Source organism: Rutilus rutilus (genome assembly GCF_951802725.1).
Source record: "Rutilus rutilus genome assembly, chromosome: 8".
Classification (NCBI taxonomy): Eukaryota; Metazoa; Chordata; class Actinopteri; order Cypriniformes; family Leuciscidae; genus Rutilus; species Rutilus rutilus.
The window spans coordinates 28,594,573-28,615,484 of NC_140222.1; the positions used below are offsets into that span (position 1 = coordinate 28,594,573).

The following is a 20,912-nucleotide window of genomic DNA, read 5'->3' on the forward strand; positions in this document are numbered from 1 at the left end:
ATTAAATTCATTACCCATCCCATTCTGAATGATCAATTTATTGATCAGCGACTGAGGCATTAATAATAGGCGTGAACCGGAAGTGATCATCTGGAGAGAAGAAGAAAATACTGTATGCATTGTCATATTTATTTCATAAAATGTTAGCAGTGTGAACTATTATTTTGAAAATATAAAAAGTTAAAATATAAAGGCTATATACCGCTACCTTTTCACTAAGACGTTAGTTTTTATTTTTTTATAAATAGGCCTACATTGCTTATACTAACAATTCAGTGGTCATGTCAAAAGACAGATGCTCATGTCTATAGTGAATTGCAAATGGCAGGCCTGTATGTAAATGGACCAACAAAGTAAAGAAATGAATGTGACACATTTGCATATTATCCATGCAACAGAGCATCATACAAAAGAGAGAAATAGTCTACCTTCAACCTTGTCTAATGAAACATTAGATTGTTTCATGTTTATTGTGCCTAAAAACAGTGAACATGAAGTGTAGCCTACGTCATTTTCCTTTCTTTGATTTTTTGGCTCACCTTCTTTCTCTTTTAATGTGTTTTTTTCTTCTTCTGATGTTCAAAGCGTGGCGTTAATTATATCACGTCAGTTTCTGCCACAACATAAAGCCTTATACAACTGCAAATAGCCCATTTGGTTGATAATGACATTTCTTTAAACTTTCAAGCGTTTAACACAAATATGATATGATTAACCATGTGATCTCGTGTCATTCAAAAGGAATTTGACTATCTTATCTACTTGGGGTTTGGGAAATCCATTAATATTTAACCATTAAGATGTCGCGCACTGGCGCCAAGTTAAGCAACTTTATCAGGAGAAACCGATGAATCATGTCCATAAGGAATCCCCAATAATTCGCAACAACACTGCTGGTGTCAAAGTGTGCAGAAGTATCCCACATAAGTGGGGAAAAAAACTCGATTTCGGTCTCTTAAAGACAGTGGAGGGACGAATTGTGAGAGTAAGTGAATCACCTATATTAGGTGTCTCTAGACAGTATTGATGACGTCAGCCCTAGTCTGAAAACTGTGTGAGTGTACACCATTTAAAAGGCTTTTGCATCTTGATTAAGTTTCACAAAGATATTTTTACTCTCTAGTTCTTTAGAAAACACATAGCCTATAGGCTAATAGCTTACTGGCTTACTGGTGATTCAAACAAATCAGAAACCAATAAGCTGAACAACCTGAATAATGAAACATCAAAATTAACTCAAGATCCCTTCATAACAAAAACTGGTTCTGGAAAGGAAAAAGGCTTTTTGCTGAATCTAAGAATCACCGAAGAACCTTTATTTTGTGGGTTGCGCGCGCCCGTGCACACACATCTTAATATATTGCGCGGTCACGAGACAGACACTCTCACTCGGTCAGCTTCGACTGTCAGTAGTAAGACGCGCGCCACGGCTATAGATACAAGCGTTTAGACACCAGGCGTACGTACATGTGCGTGGTAAAATGCTGGATTGACTAACACTGAAGATATCGGGGATCAATGGCGCGCGGCTTTGAGATCGTTTAAAATTTATTGGAAGGGAGAGTGTGAGAGAGAAAGGAAAGAGAGAGAGAGAGGGAAAACAGTGTCTTTCAACAATGGAACTTACAATGGAAAACATTGGGAATCTGCACGCCGTGTCACACTCCCATCAAACGGGGGACTTGATGAACTCTCCTCACGCGCGACAGTCAACGACCCATAGGAACTTGGTGTCATCGCACGGCAGGTCAGCGATGGTGTCCAGCATGGCCTCGATACTGGACGGTGCCGGGGAGTATCGCACGGACCATTCGCTGTCCGGTCCTCTCCATCCAGCGATGACCATGTCGTGCGATTCGAGCATGAGTCTGAGCAGCACTTACACCACCCTGACGCCGCTGCAGCACCATTTGCCTCCCATATCCAACGTCTCAGAGAAATTTCACCATCACCCGCACCCTCACGCTCATCACCATCCCGCGCACCAGCGTCTCGCCGCCGGGAATGTCAGCGGCAGCTTCACGCTGATGCGGGATGACCGGGGCCTCGCGTCCATGAGCAACCTATACGGCCACTACTCCAAAGACTTGTCCGGGATGGGACAACCTTTATCGCCTCTTTCCAATGGCCTTGGGTCTTTGCACAACTCCCAGCAGACTCTGAGCGCGTACGGTCCGAGTGCTCACCTGGGGAACGACAAGATGATTTCCACGGGAGGCTTCGAGTCTCATGCTGCGATGCTCGGCCGGGGCGAGGAGCACCTGGCGCGGGGTTTGGGCGGGCATGGGGCAGGCATCATGTCTTCTCTCAACGGCATCAACCACCACCACCACCATCACCACAGTCACACGCACTCTCAGGCGAACGGGTCGGTGCTCTCGGAGCGGGATAGGCAGGCAGCAGGAGCCGGCGGACAGGGTGGTGGGTCAGGACAGGTGGAGGAGATCAACACCAAGGAGGTGGCTCAGCGAATAACGGCGGAGTTAAAGAGGTACAGCATTCCACAGGCCATCTTTGCCCAGAGGATCTTGTGTCGCTCTCAAGGAACTCTCTCGGACCTCCTGAGAAATCCCAAACCCTGGAGTAAACTCAAGTCAGGTCGGGAGACGTTCAGACGGATGTGGAAGTGGCTGCAGGAACCCGAGTTTCAGCGCATGTCAGCCCTTAGGCTTGCAGGTGAGTAAAGGTCACTGAAGTTTCCTCGTTAAAAAAAAGTTAAAAAAAAGAAGTAAATCAGAACAGTCACACAAAATCTATGTCTATATATATTACCTTTATTTCCTTGCGTTATCTTCAATAATGTAATCAATATAGCCTATTGTGCATGGACCTAATTTTCTTTGTTCTTATTATTTGTGCTTGGTTCATCTGAAGGCATCTGTTCCTATTAAGAAAGATAAAAATACAGACGATATGAATAAAACATTCAACAAAAGCAGTGTATCCTTAAATGAACTACAAGTATTTCAGAGGCATCTAAAATGATTCCATTGAATATATTTTCTAATAACCTGAGCAAATATAGATACATAAAAATTATTTAAAATTATTAGAATGTTTTTAAATGAAGGTGAAATCAATTAGTGTGTGTAAATTACATACAAGTACACACACTCCATCAGCTGCCTGTTGCAGGTGTTCAGGCTTGTGAAAAGACCATTGCAGCTCAACACTGAAAGTAAAAACTGATGTTTATTTTTTAAAATAATTATTTCTAAATAATTTGGTTCCAATGATTTCAAGACATTAACAAGCATTAGTTTTCATCAATAGTTCCTCAGCTTAATTTCTTTTCATAAATGTCCCCTTTTCATTTTACTTCAAACTAAAAACAATGTAGACAAATGTGTAATCTCGACCTTAAAATGTGCCCACAGGAAATGTATAAAATTAAATAAATAAAAACAGTGTGTGTACTGAACATTACCTTTGATAATGTTTGGTTGGAATAGAGGCCGCTGACCCGTCAAAACCTATCGCCTCACGTCGTATTTCAGTTGTGGGTTCAATTAACCAGGATATAGTGGCATATTTTAGTTCCAGTCAATGCCCCGTTGAAAAGCACTTAATGGAATGTAAATTGTTCCTTTGCGCATTTAAAGTTGTTCTGGTAAATAAAGATTTAGACGCTATTCAATTGTCCTCTTAAGTGCCGTTGCTGTTAAAGCTAATTGGGCATCAGATTTTTTTTTTCTTCCACACCCTATTAAAAGGGAGTTATCCTAAACGGCAGACGAACTCTCCACTTCTACAGGTAGTAACTTAAAGGTATGGTAACTCAATGTCTTTGGGGTAAACTTTAGTCTTTAGTTTCACAGGCCCTACACTTTACAATGCGTCCATATTACGACAATCCATGATGCTTTAATTAATTACACGAACACTGTAAAGTGCGACCCTTGAAATACTTAACTTAAATATTACATGTATAAATTATTTATTTGAAATAGACTTCTACAAACATATGCTTTGTTAATTCACTGTTGTCTATTTTATTGACTATTGCGGAAAAACTGTAATTTGAAAAACCCAGGCATTCTTGGAATAGAATAATGCCCTTTATAAAATAAAAGCCCTTGTACGTTCCGGATCTATAGTAAATTTAGCTCAATGAGGAATTACTTTGCTATGCAAATAACAAAAGCAAGTGCAATTTAAACGAGCCATTATGCACAGCGCGCATGTAGAAGTTGGGGGGTTGTGTTTCAGAGTCTGGGAATACTCGTTCACTACATCAATCAATAAATTCAAATTACTATTCCAAATTCATCACAGTCACAAAAATCAATGCCGTGGCACTGCTTGGCTAATGTGAAAATGCCCGTGTCTGTGGGATCATTTGGTATTGTTCTTCTGGGGCGCTGAAGCGTTTTTTTTTTTTTTTTGACAGTAGGCATAGTTCGTGCTATAAAAACAAAAACAAAAAAAAACAATGAGAATATTTACAAACATTTAACAAAAATGACAAATCTAAGCAGCATATGGCATATGTCGCACGTAATTCTGACATAAGTGCAAACCTCAAATACGCAATGCGCAATATTTAAAGATTGCATTAACAATGAAAACAATTCGTCTCAGCATCTGTGCCGTATTCCACACTCAATCTCAATGTATTTGGCCCAATCAATACAGCGATCAATAAAGATAGCCAGTACATCTATCAATTATACCGGCTCAGCACTCTCCCCCATTGGACTCTGGATTTACCTACTGTTTCGTTAGGAGGAAGGATGTAGATTTTACTGTGTATCGTATGCAGTCTCTCTTAGTCATAAGGAAATGATAATACAATATTAAAGTCCATCTGTATTTATACGCGATCCATCACTACGGGAAGATAAATGTCTCCTTTGTATAGGTCTATATTTAAACCAAATGTAATTTAAGGCCTATACATTTCTTGCATAGCAACCCTTTGAGAATTATACCCACCACCTTGCCCATCTGATTTTTTAAACCACTTGACAATCTCTGTTAAACTATAGTATAATAATTGCTCTCTCGCATTGAACTGAGCGCAATCAATCAATTTAGGATTGGTACAAGTTATATAAACACACACACTTTAACACTTTTTAAGTGGAGTGTTTGCTTTTCACTCAACATCATCATCATCATCACCATCCTCCTCATCAAAATGACTTCCAGTCTCGCCTCCAGTTCCCAGCCCACGAGGATGGACGCGATTGATTTAGGATTAGCGAATCGAGGCATTTTCAGGGGAGACGGGTTTTGGCAGGCCAAGAAAATGATCGATGCTGACCTTAATAATTGATAGAGCCAGAAGTGAAAAATGAAGATTCGGTCACCTGTTTGGTAAACAAGTGCATGGCAGCCGTTTTTGAATTTGATTATTTAAAAGTGTTCGAAAATAATCTTAAATTACATTAAATTACATGACCACGCATCCACACACGGTTTGTCCGGTTAAAACGGTCTTGGCATCATAGTTAGGGTCTATAGCTATAACAAGCAGTGAATATATCGATTACAGTTGCTAGTTTTGCTATTTCAATAGCTTAAGTTGAACTAAATAGGGAGAAAATTCACTTTCGTCTCCTCCCCCCTTGGCCTACTGTATTATTCTAATTTTAAAGCTGTTATGGTTTCTCAATTGTGCACATAATTAAAAAACTTTCAGGGGTTTAAATTTCTCACATCTAATGTCCTGTTGAGGTACCCAATTTGTTTTCTAATGCGAGCTAAACGTTTTCAGTGATATGTACATCTAAAAATAGTGTAAATAGTAAATCTAAAAAAAATAAAATGCTAATGACACAACTACTGCTGTTTTGGTGATATACTGTCCGACAGGCCCACTGATCCAAGCGAAATGCGCTCGAGAAGCGAACTGTTGCCATGGTAACCACCGTACGCGAACTCTACTTCAATTTAGTGCATTCCACCTTATTTTAAACTTATTTTGTGGTTACGTTGCTGAAACATTTACGCGAGACGTAGGCTACTTATATATGAAAGAATACATAGGCCTACGTTTTTATACTGTTTTTATTTACAACGTGAATATGCGCATAGCTTTTGCTAGAGACGTTGGTGTAATTGCAACTATGTTCCAATTGATATGTCCACATATGACAGATGTTTATTCGGCTTTACATCATGATATTACAATACAACCGTATTTGCAACCTTTTCTTTTAAATTCTATAAAGGCCATTATGGCAGACAACATATCTTATGTAGGGGGTGAGTTCTAAACCAGCTCCTTACTCCTGTTCTGTAAAATAAGTAAGGACAGAGTAACAGATGTACGCGCCACCATAGGATGTAACATTGTTGCTCTATAATGGGTGCAGTACTGTCTCCGCGAGCTTAGATTTTCATGATCAATCTCTGTGCTCGCCCGCCAAAATGGATCGATAGGAGAGAGTGACCTTTAAATCAAATTGCTAAGAGACCGTGCCGCCTAGGAGGAGAGCATCAAAGGGTTAAATTGCATTGCGTCACCACTAAATTTTACCAAGGGGGGATTTAATAATTTTATCATAGCTGATATTACAGAACAACGCCTCCAAATAGTTTGAGTCACGGCACAAAGCACTTGGTAGTAAATATACTTCACTTTCTGCCTAATATCTGAAGCATATATTATACTGACCTGAAAGCTATAGTTCCGCCATATGCACAATGTAGCCTACTTTTCCTATAGTCCCTGTTTGTTTGTTTTCTTCTTCTTCTTTGCATCAATCCAAAGAACTCGTGCAAATCTTGGCCGTGCAATATAATTTAAATGGAGTGATAAAATTGTACATTTACAACTTGCCATAATGCATGCTAATTGCTAATGGCAAATATTGGCTATAAGAATAGAATTCCAATGGGCATTTAATGCTTAGATAATTTTTTTTATATATATATATGTATTTTGCAATGGATGCACAGCCTTTTATTGGCAAAACAAAATGTAAACATTAAAACTAGCCAATGTGGTCAGATTCAAAACCACATGTACCCTCCTGAGGCTGAGAGACTGGCTGGTTTCTGACACATCTTGTGGCATCAAGAGCCATTTAACCGAGCAGTGACTCTATTGGTGTGCTGTTACATCATTTACAGACACATTGAGCCCACAGCCTGCTAAATTAGTCAATCAAACCATCTTGTAAAAGCTGTGAAACCCAGAGCCCAACAATGTTTAGTGGCCCAACACCGTTGAGTTTTAGTTTGTCAACATTTTGAAATCTTACAAATAAAGACGTAATAATGATCCTTTAGGTTCAGAAAAAAGGACCATCTTCTTAGAATACCCCTTCAATAACATGGTTCTTTGGAGATTAAAAGATTATGTTCTTGAGGTTACATTGGTTTTCCAGATCAGATTGACAGTACAAAGAAAAAAGCTAGAAAATGTTATTCTAGCATCAGGCTATAAACCTCTTTTTGGTTTTGACTGAAATCTTTTTTTTAAAGAGAGTGCAGTTGTACATGTTCAATGACAGCTTGAGCCCACACAAGAAATGAAACCTATTGATTAATCCTGTGGTATTTTCAGAGGTTTTAAATGTTCTTTCAAGACTTTGTGCAGGGTGTTTGCCCCCTCAACCATTCAGACATCTTAAACTCACTTCACTGTAATTGTAGGTCAAGCCGTCTTAACAACCAAACCCATTCCAATGTGTCAATATGCCTATAGAACGGATGTTTGACTGAACAGTTTTATTAGACCGTTCAATTATTGATCTCACCACAATAGTCATGTGTTAGGATCACGTCAACACTAAGCAATGCTTAGTTCTTAAGAGAAATGAAGTACCTTGCTCTTACAGTAGTTAGACCACAGGTTTGGCCCTTTACCTCGCCCACTACCATCCTCCAAGGCTAACTCAGCAGAATCAGCCCCTGTCAAAACATCGACCTTTGAGACGATTAGCACCAAGTCACGCTGATAAAAACGGCAGACATCCAATAAATCAAATAAGAGAAAAAGATAAAATCAATCCATGATAAGTCCTAAAGGTAGCCTACCAGCGAGTTGTTTAAAAGGTGAGAGACTTTTAAAAGTCACGCGCTTGTTTAGTCACCTGATAGAGAGAGCGGCTGGAAAAAGGTGTAACCTTATTAGTAATGTTTTAGAGAGACAACAAGCCTCACTTCACAGCATACTAACCCCACATATCAGCTGTTTACATTCATCCAAACCCAGGCACCCCCAACAGATTGTCCATTATGAATTCTGATTTACACGCACTGATGTTAGATATATTTACACAGCACACAGGCATACTCATGCAAAACACACCCCTGCTTATCTACAGCGGAATAGTTGCTGATGATAACAATTCATGTTCATACAAGGGCAATATCATGACACACTGACTTTTTAAACACCGTTGGATAGGCCTCTATGGGAGCCACTCCGCTCCCAATTTCAGCTCAGCCGCACTCTATGCATCGATCCTAGGCAGACTGGTCGGCTGAGCGGCGCGGCCAGTCATCGATCCCTGCACTCCCTCAATCCTCCCACTTGAAATCCAAGAAAGCGCGCATACACCTCCAGCTTTCACAGGAGACACCATTTATTTATTTATTTATTTATACTTTGTGAAGTCAAGAATCCTCGGACTGAACCCTTGGAGTTTGTTTATTATAGCTCCAATTAGCCTCTGCTGATGAAACTAAGTTTAACCCTCAAAGACAAGAACCTGCCATGGGCCTATGAAGCTAAATGTACTCCTATACTTCAAACATAAATGACTGCCTTTGATGAATGGTACATTGTTTGCCCCATACATTTCACTGTACCTTCAAAGGCACACACTGTATTCTGCAACATCAATAATTGATCATTTTTTGGCAACAACTCATATCATAAGCTTTGAACATATAAGAAATCTAAGCCATCTGAAACGCTGAACATAGATTGCTGGTTTAGACAATATATACTGCTACAGTTTATAACGCTTATATAGACCTTATGCGCCAGAGAAACAGGCGCACAGCCATCTTTAGAGTTTTGTGTTTGAACTTCCATTTTTGCGGTAGCTCTGAATATTTATGTGGCATCGCTGACGAAGAGTAATTACTTGGTGAAGTGGATTTACCGTACTTATTGTAGAGTTAGCGAAAGTTATCGTAAGCATTGTAATGTTTGAAGACATTATAACAAATGTCAGAAGACCGGGAAGACTTTAAAACAAACGGTTCATTCACAAAACCGTAAGATCTTACCTTCATGCTGTGGAAATACAAACCGGAAGACAGAACACAACAAATACAGTGCTGAAAAGGGGCGAAGCTACATAAGCTCTAGAGCAGTGGTTCCCAATTCCAGTCCTCGTGACCCACTGCTCTGCACATTTTGTATGTCTCCCTTATTTAACACACCTGAATCAGATCATCAGCTCATTAGGAGAGACTCCATGAACTGAACTGAGTGTGTCAGATAAGAGAGACCTACAAAATGTGCAGAGCAGTGGGTCACGAGGACTGGAATTGGGAACCACTGCTCTAGAGAATGGGAAGCTGACGTCACGGCGCGTTGAGTTTTGGGTAACTGCCTTGTTTAGACACCATATTAAGAGGATTGCACTGCTAGTGAGTTTAAGGCAGCGTTTTGATTTTCTGTAGGTCATTCATGCTGCATCGAGAATTGCCATAGTAACTCGCATCACTGTTCAGGGAGAAAACTGGACAAGTTAATACTCTCTGACGAGAAGACGCCGGATGGCAAATCTATTAATATTGTCACTGATTAAAACCACTGCCTATCACTCAATACAGTAATCACATTGCTGAGTGTTTTTGAAAGTTTTATATTTTGTTTGGTTTAACATTACCTTTGTGATTAACTTTGACATTTTGTTGGCTTGTGAATTAGCAGAACTTGCACACAGCCACTACAAAACTGGAGAGTCTGCTCACTGCAGAGCCATGGGTAGAGCCTCTCTGGATGTAATTTGGGCATAATGGTTGAAGCGTGAAGGTCCGACCACACCCTAACCCTACCCATAACTTCATCCCCCCACCCATTAGATCCACAGAGGTGGAGCTAGACTAGGTCAAGCTCAACCCATGACGTCCAGAGAGGTGGAGCTGGATGTCATTCGGCGTTTCACATTGTGAACGGAATTGTGCAAAACTACAGTGAAAACATTAAAATGATCATGTAATGCATTAAAATAGCCTCGTTTCCCTGCAAACGATGGCATGAAGAATGTGAATATTTAATTTAAAGGAAAAACAAAAAAGGTGCAGGTATTAGCTATCGGTAGCAGAGGGCGATCCCTCTTGGATCCTCTGGGAAATGGAGGCGCTGCCCCAGAATGTAACACGGTGTGACTTAGCTTCCCATTTACGCCCCATGACGTTTTGTGTGAGTAACTTCTGTTAAACTATAAACAATCAGCGAAAGGTTTGCATTTAAAATTGTAAAAGCATTAACAAATTTCGACCACAGACCGCCGATAATTACATATCACTGTAGTTTGTCTGTTCTTTAGCTGGAACATTGAGTGATAATGATTCAAAGTGATTTACGTCATTGTCACAGACAGTAAGTAGCCTATTATATTTACCTGCTTTAGAAACATTCCAAACACTGCTAATATGGATTAGAAGTGAAAAGGGGAGACAATTTTATATGAAAGCATCTGTGTGGAAAACAAACCTGGAAGGATTTGGGGAAAAAAAAGAAAAAAAAAGAGATTCTTAGTGCATTCCAGTGAATAATTAATGGGATATATGGTCAATTAAATCAAGAGAGCAGACTACAAATGCACAGTAGGCCTATGTTTTGTCTTTTTCATACTGTATCAGCGAAATAAGAAAATAATCAGGAGGGAAAGAATGCAGTGACTGAAAAGAGCTTGACGGATAAACTTGTCATAGGCCTACCACGTCACAATAAAAAACCAAGCATTGTTATTCTCTTGAAGTCTGACCATGAGAACATGAAGGAAATTGTACAGCTCATTCAGTCAAACTGACAGATAAAGATTATTTGTAGTGCAACCTTTTGATTTGAAATGATCTGTTTTATTCTTTTAGAGTTTAACTTACCCAAACCGGAAGTGCTATACATCATCTAAAACTCGTTAGGGAAAAGGTGGATAGCTTTCAACCGCAAAAAAAAAAAAAAAAAAAAAAAAAAAAAAAATCCACCACAGAGGTTTCCATAGCAACAGAACGCTAATCGAACGCTTTCATTCGCATAAGTATCGTACGTTATGTCGACCAACATAAGAAGGCCTACTGTCATAACAACGTTGTATATTTACATAACCACGAATAAACATGAATTTTGTTTAAACAAGATTAAAGCCAGTTTACGGGAACTTCCACAGATTGCTCTCAGAAAATTTGATTTGCGATAATGTCAATAGGCTATAACTAGCCGACTTTAACAGGTTGAGCTGTTATTTCAAATTACCTAAATATTAGCATACTGATCTTTCCTTATTGCATTACTCTAAATTTAGTCGAGTATTTAGAGAGAGCCTTGAGCACAATCTTGTTTACAAGAAGAGCTGACCAATTAGACTAACACAAAACTATTCTAGCAGACAAAAAAAAAAAAAAAAAAAAAAAATCTCTAGCTCCCATATTTCTAACTGTGGACTTTTTTTTTGTCAAATACTCATAAGTCTATTTTAGACTGAATGTGCAGCCTAAAGTTTAGGCCTAAAAGTTTTCAAAAATGCTTTTGAAAACATAAACATTACAATCCATAGGCCTACAAGCATAAAAAAGATCAAAGAAAGTTGAGGAATGGTTAATCTAAGTGCCTCATTGCAAAACGCATTTGTAGCCTATATACATAATCGAATAGCTTAAGCCTCATTTATAAAGAAAAAAAAAAAAGAAAGAAAGAAGAAGCGTTCTGCAGACATTTGCGGTGACTACGGAGTCATTTAAAGACGTACCTGCGATTGGCCAATGTCCCACGTCGAGACTAATTAACGCTATCATAGGCCATACATAACTGAACGCTTGCAGCTGTGATTTTTTAGTCATTATTCTGAATCATACTGCAGTGTGTCCTCGTTTGTCATTCCCCACACCGCACAGCACGCAGCGCCAGCCTATTAAATTGGTATTATTTCGAATTTAGACTCAGCGCCCCATTGGTCCAAGGCAGGCATACCGTAGTTTCTGGCTCATTACCAGAACAATTTTCATGGAACTATAATTAATTAAATGAAATGAATTCCAAAAACGAATTATTTACGGATGTATCGATCGGTATTGAACACCACAGGGCAACCACGCTATCATTGTGTTGCAAGGCATGCAAGTCAGAAAACACACTGCTAGAGAACACAGTCGTGGAAAAGTCTTTTTTAGCATCTTAGATATCTCAGCGTAGCCTACATTAACATCTTAAGGGTCATTTCACGAAAAGGGTGAGAATTTCAAGTTAAAAAAAAATCACATTGTACAGTTAACTAATGATTATTTAAAAATGGGTATTTGAAGAAACGCATTAAATTATCTTTCTGAACACATTGTAGTGTCATGGCCTTGAGTAGCCTACATACTGTAAAATGGTCAACCCTGTTACATTTAATTTACATTTAACTTGAGAAGGCACAAAGCAACTTAATATTTAAACGCATTTCTTTGCATGACAGAATGATCAAAGCATTAAAATACATTAAAAATCAAACTTTCAAAACGCGAACGCACCCCATTTTTGTGGTTGTTTTGCGTAATTAACTCAAATAAAATAGGCGAATCATGTTGTATAATCATAAGCAGCAGAACAAGGTTATGCCAGTTGCATCTAGCCTACGTGATTTTTAGGAATCTTTCACAAATATCACCCAGTAGGCTACTGAAAGAAAGAAAGAAAGAAAGAAAGAAAGAAAGAAAGAAAGAAAGAAAGAAAGAAAGAAAGAAAGAAAGAAAGAAAGAAAGAAAGAAAGAAAGAAAGAAAGAAAGAAAGAAAGCCTACAGTGTGGTTTTGTTTAGAATTTGTGAAATTTATCATCAAACGTGTTAATAAGCGAGTGTCAAAAATCCCCTCCGAATGCTTCTATTCACTCTTTGTCACTCATTGGCTTTTTTTCTGTACAATATATTTGTGGTTCTGTCCCACACTCTGCTCACTGTAGCTCTAAAGTCTGCAGCTATCGATTTTTTTCCTTTTCTACGCCGCGCTTGGTTCAGTAATCAGGGCCCCCTTCCCAACCGATCGATCAATATTGATTACAAAATCTTACGCCTGTAAACCGTTTACACCAGGGAATAGCGGCAGCGACACCTGCTGGTTGACTCGGGTTATTACACAAAACACAGCCTGCTCGGTTTGTTGAAATTCTGAGGGGATATAAACGTGTGTTGGAGAACTGACAACCACTGTCAAAAGGCAAATGACTTTCAAAATCAAAAGGCTCCAGTAAATCTAGCTGAAAGCCAAGGTCGTCGTAGTTATTTCAGGCGAACACCACAGACGACTAATAACAATTTAAAAGGCTTTATAGCTTCATCATTCACTCCAGACTCGGCGCTTCGAGACACCTTTATGCGATAGGAGCAATGTTATGCGCAAACAAATATTATAGGCACGTTAGTACCGTCGACATTTAAACGGTACACTTCCAAGTGTACAATGCATTTAATGGCGTGGGCGCGCGCGCGTGTGTAAACGCAGAGTGGCTGATATAGAATCTGAATATGATGGATGCGGTCCAGGCAGTTAGACGCCTGTAGTAAACAGATTTGACTGCGAGAGGTGACGTGATCAATGGGCCTCAGCTCAGTGTAATTAGATACATGGCACCACAGTTTGGCTCCAGTCACTCCACAAATGCACACAAGATAGATACAATCCGAGTAAGACGCAAAGAGCTGCTGCTTTTACAGGTGACTGAGGTAAGAAATGAATGATCCATTCACAAATAATGCTGAGAGAAGCAAAAGGTCTGTGAGTGCATTGGAAAACAAAACTATAATAAAATATGTTAACAGGCACTAATATAAAATAAAAATGTTAAAAATATACATAACGTAATTGCTATCAAGTTAAAACAAAACTGCTAAAAATGCCACCGGATCTTTTCACACAATAAAAATTGCACTTGCAAGGTGTGTGTACGAACTAAAACATTTCTTGGCGTACTCATGTTTCCACTTTGGTACAACACTCGCAATGTTTACTGCCCTCAAGTAGGCAGCCAGAATCTCTCTCTCTCTGTGTTGCCAGGACAGAAACATACAGGAAGGTGGTGTGAGTTAAAGGCAGTTTGAAAATACCCTGCCTCTCTTAGGTCTGTGCCCTCCAGTGGCCTCTGTTTGAAGTCGCAGACTACAGACCTGCTGGAGGGGCGTTCAGACCGAAGTCTCTGTGGACGACCCCACCTCCAAAAACAGACACATACACACTAAAATGGGATGAGTCAATATCCCCCTCGCGTCTATTTTTCTTTCTTTCTTTCTTTCTTTCTTTCTTTCTTTCTTTCTTTCTTTCTTTCTTTCTTTCTTTCTTTCTTTCTTTCTTTCTTTCTTTCCATCTTTCTCTCACACACAAAGACCCCTACTTTTGTATACCAGTCACTCGCTCTCCTACTGTGAGCCCAAACTGCATTAATATTGAATCAAACAGCAGTGTCTCCAACGACCAGGCTGAGGTGCTCACCGCTGGCCTGCTCTGTCTGCTCTCTTTAAAGGGATGATTTTTGACCTCCGGGGAGATAGAATGGATTTGTCTTAAATCACTATTAATCCACAGCCAAACAGGAGAGTCTGAACATTTTCGACTTCCTGCAAAGCTGTTCATCTGTGGAATTTGCTCTGAAATAGGGCATTTCAGTATGTAGAGCAAACATGAGGCTAATGAATTTTTTTTTTCTTTGTCTACTTCCCTTTCCCTGAACTTTTCTTATTCATCCTCCTGATCCCCACAGCCTGCAAGCGCAAGGAACAAGAGCAGCACAAGGAACGCAATATGACACCCAAGAAGCAGCGCTTGGTCTTCACCGATCTGCAGCGCCGCACACTCATCGCCATTTTCAAGGAGAACAAGCGGCCCTCGAAGGAAATGCAGGTGACCATCTCGCAGCAGCTGGGCCTGGAACTCAGCACCGTCAGCAACTTCTTCATGAACGCGCGTCGCCGCTGCGTCGATCGCTGGCATGAGGAACACCATCACGGTCATGTAGCCAGCCCAGGCCAGCCGGGCACCTCTGCCACCACCTTCTCCAAGGCTTAAATCAAAACCCCTTTCCCCCCTGGGTGGCTAAGACTGGATTTTCATCCCAACCTCACATAGTCACCCTTTGCGTGCCAATCAATCCCACTGCTGCCAAAAAAAAAATGGCGACGTTTCACGTAAATGCAACCTTTTACTTCTTTGGGACTGTTATTAAATCAAGTCAAACATCTCCACATGGAAAAGCACCACATCATTCTCGCATAAACCACAAAAAAGTGAGCACTCTTCGTGCATTTGAGGAGCACTTTCATAGCTCACAGCACAGACGGCTTGTTACTCAAGCGAGGTTGTCAAAGAAAGCCACCACCTGCATCATCACTCTCAGGCCCATGGCGGCACAATTCCCTAATGGCCAGTTGTTTCTCTGAGGCTCTCAGATCATATGCTAAGCTAATGAATTGAGAGACTAATCGATACAGACAGAAAAGCGAAGGACGTCGACCTCTACTGAAGGTGAAGCTCCCGCAACAAGGACTCTCGCGCTCACCCAGCACGGCTCTCCATACGGTTTATTTTGCACAGATGGAAATGGAGGGCTGCCTGGGCTGCGACGTTTCACTGCACTTGAGGTTAATGCATGTTCACAAACTGTCCGTAATGCAACAAGCGAATCAGTTGAGAACTCTCCTCAAGTCCGGAGACAAAATACTGGACCATTTTCAGCAATGGTGCACCCTTTCTGATCTCGAAGAACTGCGACCTATGACATTTCAACTATGAATAGAATATTTTTCATTCCGTATAGATACACGATAGGCCAAAGGTCAAGACAGGTACAGCCAAAACACAACGAGAGGCACATTTTAAACACGTATGGAAATATTTGTTACAAAATGGTACATTCACACACAACTGAAATCTTACTGACAAATCAAATGTTATGTTTATCCTGCAAAGTGGACAAGGGGTAAACACAGTCCAAAAAGTTACATAAAATCTAGTGCCAATAATGTTTGCCTTAATATAAAAGTTCACATACCCTCAGCCAGAGTCCACACCTAAACCGGCATTATGTGCCATAGCAACCAACAATCATCTTTTAAAAAGAATCAGAATCTTTTTTTTTTTTAAACAAAAATTCTGAAAATAATTAATGCTTTAAATCATTCAGTACATCTGGTCTGTGATAAAACCAACTGAAAAGGTAGAAATATCTATACAGCAACATAACAGAAACAGAAATCTTTAACTCCTAATCCCCTATTTTTCCCACTTACTTTCTCTTCATAATATTAAAGCGGGTAATTGGTACAAAATATTTCTATTTCTTATCAAACTTGTGATCCATGTATACGTAAGGCATTGATCATTTGAAAATTTAAATAAAAAGGAAAAAAAAAAGACTTTCTAAAAGAATAACCAATCTTCGGAGGACTGCAGCTGGACATCTCTGCATTGCATGTGAACTACCACAGGTCATAACGGAAGGAACTTTCACCGACCATGAAAGAGACATTTCTCTCTCTTGGCTCTGTTGAAGAGCACACAAAACAAAAACAAGAATTCCACCCGAAATTCCGCCGTAAAACCTTGAAAAACCCTGCCAAAATGGGTGCGAAACAAGGGCACAACCTTACCTCCGTGGGGAGATGTTCAAAATCGAAGAGGATTTTTTTTTAGTGTCTTTGAATGCAACAGTAGCATTTCTGGAAATGTTGCAGGACTTGCTGAACAGATAACAGTTGGCACTGTTAATGCATAAATGCTCTGAGCATTGGAGTTATAAGCAGGCCCAGATGGAATCTGCGGAACTACGGTGGAAAAATCAGTGGAATTCTGCGGAATGAATTCAAACATGGTGCAATGTGTAGCTGAAAGCATAATCAAATTAGCCAAAATATTTCATAACCGAATATTCAAGGAACAGCAGAATTCTGTGAATGACTGACATTCAAATTCTGTGGAAAACTGCAGAAATCTTTCCTCTTAATTATTACGCAGATTCCATGTGGGCCTGGTTATGAGCATTAAGAGAGCAGATTTGTGCTACACAAATCAGCAGGCATCTATATGTACATTAGCTGATAAAACTGACCTTTTGTTTGTAGTGAGAACCAGTGTGGCTACCTCACTGAGCTGGGTTGTTTGTGAAACAGCCACTGATACCAAAGATTCTTTGACCTGCCAATCCTGTGCTGCCAAAGGGAGGAATACACACAAATACCAAAACCCCAATAGCATAACCAAAGCTGTTACAGGTGCAAACAAACAGACATATGGATTTTCACACATAAGATGACATATACATACTCTCACAGTGCAGTCAGACTGCATAGCACCACATTGAGGGATGCGGCTGCTATGCAGATTGAGTTGAGTGCCTTTTTCCTTCAACAACGGGTGGGACTGCTCTGGAACACACACACGACACACACACACACACACACACACACACACACACACACACACACACACACACTTTGGGTCAGGTCACACACAGAACGCGTTTTTTTTTTAGTACCATTTCGCTGCTTTTTAATAGTTTTTCTGTGTAAACCTGCGCTACACAGACGTTTTTGACCGTTGAGCGTTTCGCGGTTTTTTAGTTTCTCTCGCGCGGGACGCCGCGATTTAAAGGCGCCGCGTCGAGTTTAAAAACGCGTTTCGAGATCGTGTGCCATTTTCCATGAACGCTGTCTGGCGTTTTTATTTTTAAGCAAGAACGCCTATGTGTGATCAGCACCTTGCACAATTACTCGAACATACAAATGTACACTACTTAGGCATAGAGATATTGAAGCACAGGGTGATTTTGACGTTAGTTTGACATAAACTGGTGTTTAAGCACTTTATCATGCCAATTTTATTTATTGTTTTTTTGCACTATCACTTAAATGAAATGATTTGGACTAAGAGCCCTGCAAAAATGCCCAGCTTCCTTTCACATTAGGCTAGTTTCTTTATTTTATTTGCACTGTTGGATACTCACAAAATATCTTTCAATGTTATCATTGTATTTCTGATGTCATACACCCTGATGTCACTTAAAATGCCTGAGTACTGTACCCACATATGGCCTATTTTCATGAGCACTCATTTAAATCAAGCTATATCATAAACTTCTGACATAAGCCTACCAAAATGGACTTTATTCTAAGCAACATGGTTGGCTAGAACTAACATTTTACATTGCTTTAGGTCAAGAACAGGTTTAAAATAAAATCCAGTTTTTGACAGTTTGGTTATTTAAATAGCTGTAAGTGATTCAGGAGAAGAGGCCATTTTAGAAGACACATTGGACCATTTCCCTCTTATATTTCTCCCATTGGAAACCACATGGACTTGGCAGGAAGGTGTTGACAATTGATTCTGAAATACCTCAAATGTTTTGTGTAAAGTTTATGTAATTTAGATTAAACTAATGCTAATTACAATGAGTACACTAACACTGCTAAGACTAATAATAGTTAGTTTTTGAACTTGTGACTTGAAGCTTTATACTGTTAAATTGTGTTTTTGTTGGTGTTGTTGTTTGGTTCACTCATTTGCCAATTTCTTGTTTATTATTATTATTTTGATCGATGGTGGTACATAATTCTTTATAAAAGAAAGACATTTGAATGTTTATAATGAAAGACATGACACAAAAGGAAAAGGATTTGAGAGTGAAAGAAAAAAACAGAACATTGAAAGATGACAGAAAAGAGCAAAATCACAGTACGCTGAATTTCCAATATATGCATCGTTTTTTTCTAATGATTTCAGTTTCAGCATTAGTCAGACTTTAACTATGTTAATTTTTTGTTTAATTTTTTTAAAGCTAACTAGATTGTGTTAAGTGCTCCTAGCATTAATTTAAAAAATAATGAAAAAACAAACTCCTCCCATTTAAAGTGGCGGGGACACTTTTTTCTGCATGACTATTGTATACTGTATAGAGTAAAGCTGGATCGACCTGGACTTTGGAGGGAGTGACTAGGACGAATAGACCCCGGGGAAGTTGGAGATGGGTGGGAAGGGTGGTAAAGGTGTTGGAGGGGTCTTTGTTTTGTAGAGTTTTCTGTCACTGTTGTTTTTCACTGGTTGTATGCATGTATTGTTGCAGCCCTCTCTGCCCTCCTTGTATTTCTTTTATGTATATAACTCTTTAGTGGGGCATGACCGTTTATCCTGGGCAACTGAACTTGGTCATGGACCTAATGTACACACGTCTCTTCTGAAAATGTAATCTTGTGTGCATTTGTTTACATGTGGCGTGTTTCTCGATTTGGGTTGCACACCATTTCATGCGAAACTGGAATGCTACCAGCCAGTTTTTTTTGCAACAGACCCCTCCAACCAGAAATGGTCTCTCATCGACTGTAAAACAGCATCATGTACATCATGTTTCTCTCCGGGTCTGTCTGCAGATTCAACCCCCCAGTCACACTGTGCTCTTCCTCTTCTGTTACCTGTCAATCAATCAGAACCAAGTGTCTTTGTGATGGTAGAAGACAATCAAGTTTCAAAACTAGGAGAAAAAAATGGTAGAGAGAAGACAGGCTGAGAGGAGGAGAAGAGGAGAAGAGGAGAAAGGAAGGAGGAAAGAGGCTCATTGGTCAAGTAGGTGACTACTGCCCTATTTAGCTTGCTGTGGTGCTTATGATGTGCAACATTAGCTAACTTTGCAACCGCTCTTACCTGTAGATTTGTATAGTAAATCATAGGAAACATTCAGGTGTTTCAAAAGGTAGATTTAACTTCAAGAAATGTTTGCCACCAAAAATGGACAATAAATATAAGTTCTGATGCTAACACCAACTTTAGCATCTAGCTACATTGTTCTCTCACCAAACTAACCTGCTGGACCAATTGAAAAGAGCTAGCGCCAGGCAAGTGCTAACATTTGCGCTAACTGCTCTCTAACCACAAATCGGTCAATAAAGAGCTGCTGAGGCTGGTAGTCTTTGCACAGAGAACTATGCAAAAATACAACAAAAAGAAAAAGCCTTTCCCTCAATCTTAATCAATGTTGCTGGTTCAGGCTCTTTTCCACTTCAGTCACTAGGATGATGTCACCTGCACCAATTATAGACTAGAAAACTTGAAATGTTATGTACCTGCTAAAACCATCTTAAACTAGTCTGAACTGGCTTGCTAGGATTCTTCAATCTTTTTTTTTTCTTTTTTTTATAGGTGTTTTTGGGTGCTTGGCAGGCTGAGAGACCAAATCGCTGATTAGATAACCTAGCTAAGACAGCAAACCACCTTGAGTTGGTTTAAATTCTTTACTTTTAAAACAGGGAATTTAGCAGTGTAGCAAATTCGCCAGATTATTATATACTGAAACACTATGTAGGGAAGAGTATGCGCAAAATAAATAGCTCTAAATGAAAACGATTACATGCACACAAACTCTCCTTAGAGCACATCTACCCAAGCCAAAGACTGATCAAAGGGTAAAGACAATCCAAAAAAACAATCAGTGTGTGTTTCTGAAGCTGTCGCGTTGCCCTGGGTTCATGAATTTTAGCATTCTAGTTCAATGTAAACACCTAGAAACTAAGATATTGAAGGACAAAATACCTGTCCCTGTTCAAAATCTTCTGTAGAAGACTACCCAGTTTTAATATCCTGTTGAAGCTTCACATGCACACACAAACTTGTTCTCAGGCAGCTGTTAAAGGTTAAAGGGCATGTCATCATGGAGAGCCTCATTCCTCCTCCTGTCCTACAGGGGGAGCCAGAGAGCCTGTGGAGCACTTTTCATTTAGTGCAAATGGACAGGAGACAAATTGGAGTAATAACTGTTACAGGA

General features: G+C 39.7%; 1 protein-coding gene across 1 annotated transcript; it reads left to right on the forward strand.

The window, feature by feature from the left end:
• Positions 1 to 1,426: 1,426 nt before the first annotated feature.
• onecut3a (one cut homeobox 3a) lies at positions 1,427 to 16,488 on the forward strand. Its single transcript, XM_084416923.1, has 2 exons — positions 1,427 to 2,676; positions 14,868 to 16,488. The coding sequence occupies exons 1-2, from the start codon at positions 1,617 to 1,619 to the stop codon at positions 15,170 to 15,172; spliced, it is 1,365 nt and encodes a 454-aa protein (XP_084273049.1). The 5' UTR covers positions 1,427 to 1,616; the 3' UTR covers positions 15,173 to 16,488.
• The last annotated feature ends 4,424 nt before the right edge of the window (positions 16,489 to 20,912 follow it).

Bases quoted from the DNA above. Each gene is read 5' to 3' on its own strand.
- onecut3a (XM_084416923.1), top strand. From the start codon at position 1,617: ATGGAACTTACAATGGAAAACATTGGGAATCTGCACGCCGTGTCACAC. The intron at 2,677-14,867 runs GTGAGTAAAGGT...TGATCCCCACAG, and splicing joins GTCAGCCCTTAGGCTTGCAG to CCTGCAAGCGCAAGGAACAA.